Source organism: Mandrillus leucophaeus, unplaced genomic scaffold (genome assembly GCF_000951045.1).
Source record: "Mandrillus leucophaeus isolate KB7577 unplaced genomic scaffold, Mleu.le_1.0 Scaffold2, whole genome shotgun sequence".
In the NCBI taxonomy this organism is placed as follows: domain Eukaryota; kingdom Metazoa; phylum Chordata; class Mammalia; order Primates; family Cercopithecidae; genus Mandrillus; species Mandrillus leucophaeus.
In genome coordinates this window covers 13,501,509-13,505,809 of record NW_012102031.1, presented here as the reverse complement: position 1 = coordinate 13,505,809, position 4,301 = coordinate 13,501,509, and the positions used below count along the sequence as shown (strand labels likewise).

General features: G+C 48.5%; 1 protein-coding gene across 1 annotated transcript in view; it reads right to left on the bottom strand.

The window, feature by feature from the left end:
- Window positions 1-725: 725 nt before the first annotated feature.
- The window catches only part of LOC105539047 (putative SEC14-like protein 6), a 14,655-nt gene continuing 11,079 nt past the window's right edge, over window positions 726-4,301 (bottom strand). The window contains exons 7-10 of the mRNA XM_011979147.1: window positions 1,553-1,690; window positions 1,347-1,486; window positions 1,086-1,255; window positions 726-838 (exon numbers count right to left, since the gene is read on the bottom strand). Of these exons, the coding sequence (XP_011834537.1) occupies window positions 726-838; window positions 1,086-1,255; window positions 1,347-1,486; window positions 1,553-1,690 (561 nt within the window). The remainder of the gene's footprint in view (window positions 839-1,085; window positions 1,256-1,346; window positions 1,487-1,552; window positions 1,691-4,301) is intronic.

Here is a 4,301-nt window from a genome sequence, read left to right as displayed (position 1 = left end):
AGTGCTAGGATTATAGGCATGAGCCACCATGCCTGGCCGATATCATCAGGTTATACAGAATTTTCCACAATGATAGATACATCCTATATCCTCACTGTCCAATTTGCTAGTGTCAAAGATAAAGCCAAACACTAATTAAAGGCAATAACCATTGTAATAGGAAAGAGAGCCCAATGTCACTGCAACCTCCTCCTCCCAAGTTTAGGCGACTCACCTGCCTCAGCCTCCCAAGTAGCTGGAATTACAAGCATGCACCATCACACCCGGCTAATCTTTGCATTTTTAGTTGAGATGAGGGTTTCACCATGTTGGCCAGGCTGGTCTCGAACTCCTGACCTCAAATGATCTGCTTGCCTTGGCTTCCCAAAGTGCTGGGATTACAGGCATGAACCACCATGCCCGGCCTAATACTATATTCTAGAAGAGTAACTTATTTCTTGATATTGGTTGATAGAAAAAAGTCTGGGGTTTTTGCTGAGCTCGAGGTCACAGCAGGTCAGAGTCGGGATGGAGTGTCTGTGTTGTTTTGCTGTGACCATCGGGCCACCATTGGGACACTGCCCCAGTCGTTCCTGAGGAGTGGGCTAGCTGTGATGCATAAGCTGTGACCCGCTGTTGTAGAATCCCTGTTCCTGAGAGGTTGAACAGGGTCTGGCCAGGGAAGGCCGTGAACTCATCGTGGATTCAGAGATCAAAGAGGAGGGCGTGGGGACCATGAAGTTCACCTAGAATTTCTCCATCTTCTCCATGAAGGTTTGGTCTGGGAGCAGTACCTCCACAGTGTAGCTGATGCGTTTACAATGAACCAGGCTGTAGGTGTTGTCAAACCTCAGGACATCTGCAGTGAGGGACGGACATTATTCCGACAAGATGCCCCACCTGGGACTCTGACTTTCATGGTGGTACAGGGAACGTGGGTACCCAGACCAGGGAACCATTGCCACGGCTGAGAGCCCAGAGCCAGCCTCACACTGTGCCCACCAGAACCAAGGGCCCTCACCTGGTAGGACATGGATGCACATTGTAGCACCCTCCACACCAGACCCACACCAGCTCCAGGTGAAGCCATCCCTGCCAACCCTTACAGCTGCCGGCCTTGAGGCAGGTGATGCTCCCGTCCTCGGGCACCCGGTGGGCGTTGTAGCGCTGGCTGGGCAGCACCTCCGTCATCTCCCTAGCCTTCTGCCGCTCCCCTATCTTGGTCTTCAGGAAAACCCCAAAGCCAATGTCCCCGCCATCCGATGCGAACTGCCACCTGCAGTGGACAGAGCCCCACTGGCGACCCCCTGCCTGGGCTCCAGGCCCCTGCCAGCTGTTCCCAGGTGTGGAGTGGCTGTGATCCCTACCTGAGCACACAGCCTGGGAACAGGATCTCGTTCTCCACCTGCAGGGAGGAGCCGCGGCCCACGGACACCGTGTGCTCATACTGCAGCCTCACCTGATTGCACAAGTAGTAGCTCCTGGGCACCTCACCCCCGTAGTTGATCTGTGGGTGAAGGGGGAGTGTGGGCACTAGATCACAGCTTCTCCCCTCCTTCCCCATCCTCTGGGCACCCTGTATCTTGGTCAGGCACTTGGGGTTGCCATCGGGTTCAGTCATGGTCCTTCCAAACTCCACGGGCAGCTGGTCGGGGCTGATGAATTTTGTCAGCTCCTGCTTCCAGTTATCTGCATGGGAGCAAGAGAGGGACTGCAGGAGACTCAACAGAGGGAAGAGGGGGCCGAGCCCAGATCTGTCCTATGGCCAGTTGCTCTCTCTCCCTGGCGCGCTTTTGCCACTCTACTGCCTAGAGCAGTCCTGTCCTGGAAGAGGGAAGCCGAGTGGCCCTAGGTCTTGCCCTGGGGCTCAGCATGTGCGTGTTGACTAGGTCCTGTCCCCAGGCCTGCCCCTCTCTTACTGCCCCTGCAGGCCCTGCCCCCACTTCTGTCCAGGTATTGGCCCATTAGCCACGTTCATAGAAACTCGGACCAGCAACTCCTGGAGCCTGGGGTTGAGGTCAGGCAGGCTATGACCTGGGCTTCACTTTCCCTTAGAGACTAAACTCAGCCTCCTGGTCCGATACTGCCCTCAGCTCCCAGGGCTCCAGCACCCTCAGAACTGCAGGGCAAAACTCGTGTCAGTTCCCCACAGCTGCTCTGAGATGGCCAAGGATGTTCCACAGACAAAGGGACATGGGCATTGCAGGAACAAAATAGATGAAAGCAGAGGTGGACACCCAGTACCCTCGGATAGAGAAGGACTGTGTAAGCACGAAGCAGTGGAAAAACAAAGGAAAAGCTCCCCAATTTGGCATAAAAACATAACACTAGGCTGAGCCTGGTGGTGCACTCCTGTGGTTCCAGCTACTTGGGAGGCTGAGGAGGGAGAATTGCTTGAGCCTGGGAGGCAGAGGTTGCAGTGAGCTGAGATCATGCCACTGTACTCCAGCCTGGGCAACAGAGAGAAACCCCATCTCATAAATAAATAAATAAATAACACTAAGTCAAAAATCAGATAATAGGCAAACTATGAACTGGCCCAAATGCCACAAATACGACAGGGAAGGCCCAGACATGGTGGCTCACACCTGTAATTCCGGCACCTCAGGAGGCCCAGGCAGGAGGACTGCTTGAGGCTAAGAGTTTGAGACTAGTCTGGGTAACATAGTAAGACATGACTCTACAAAAAATAACAATAAATTTGCCAGGTGTGGTAGTGTACATCTATAGTGCCAGCTACTCAGGAGGCTGAGGCAGGAGGATCTCTAGAGCCCAGGAGGTTGAGGCTGGAGTGAGCTATGATCATGCCACTGCACTCCAGCCTGGGCAACACAGAGAGACCTTATCTCTGAAATATATATATTTCATATATATATGTATATATCTCAAATATATATACACACAAACATACATATATATATATATATGGACTTAAGTGATCCTCCCATATTGTCAGCCTCCATAGCAGGAAAGGACAAGGTGCTTAATATGCAAAGAGTATTTATAAATTAATAGCATAAAAAATACTTTCCTAGAAAACGGTCATGAGACACAAGAAGGCAATAAACAACAAATTAAAATAGTCAATTAGCATAAAGAAAAAGTCCAGCCTCACGAGTGATAAAAGAACCTAATAACCCAAAGTAAAATAACAATAAACATCATTTTCCATTATAAAAATGGCAAGAGTATTTCAAATTATTAATATCCAACCATGGCAAGAGTGTGGGAAAACGGGCACATTCACACGCAGTTGGTGGAGTTAAACTCTGCAATCTGTGTGAGCACTACACTGGAAAAGGTATCAAAAGTCCTAACATGTAGCCAGGTGTGGTGGCATACCTGTAATCCCAGCTACTTGGGAGGCTGAGGAGGGAGAATTGCTTGAGCCTGGGAGGCAGAGGTTGCAGTGAGCTGAGATCATGCCACTGTACTCCAGCCTGGGCAACAGAGAGAAACCCCATCTCATAAATAAATAAATAAATAACACTAAGTCAAAAATCAGATAATAGGCAAACTATGAACTGGCCCAAATGCCACAAATACGACAGGGAAGGCCCAGACATGGTGGCTCACACCTGTAATTCCGGCACCTCAGGAGGCCCAGGCAGGAGGACTGCTTGAGGCTAAGAGTTTGAGACTAGTCTGGGTAACATAGTAAGACATGACTCTACAAAAAATAACAATAAATTTGCCAGGTGTGGTAGTGTACATCTATAGTGCCAGCTACTCGGGAGGCTGAGGCAGGAGGATCACTAGAGCCCAGGAGATTGAGGCTGGAGTGAGCTATGATCATGCCACTGCACTCCAGCCTGGGCAACACAGAGAGACCTTATCTCTGAAATAAATATATATATTTCATATATATATGTATATATCTCAAATATATATACACACAAACACATATATATATATATATGGACTTAAGTGATCCTCCCATGTTGTCAGCCTCCATAGCAGGAAAGGACAAGGTGCTTAATATGCAAAGAGTATTTATAAATTAGTAGCATAAAAAATACTTTCCTAGAAAATGGTCATGAGACACAAGAAGGCAATAAACAACAAATTAAAATAGTCAATTACCATAAAGAAAAAGTCCAGCCTCACGAGTGATAAAAGAACCTAATAACCCAATGTAAAATAACAATAAACATCATTTTCCATTATAAAAATGGCAAGAATATTTCAAATTATTAATATCCAACCATGGCAAGAGTGTGGGAAAATGGGCACATTCACACGCAGTTGGTGGAGTTAAACTCTGCAATCTGTGTGAGCACTACACTGGAAAAGGTATCAAAAGTCCTAACATGTAGCCAGGT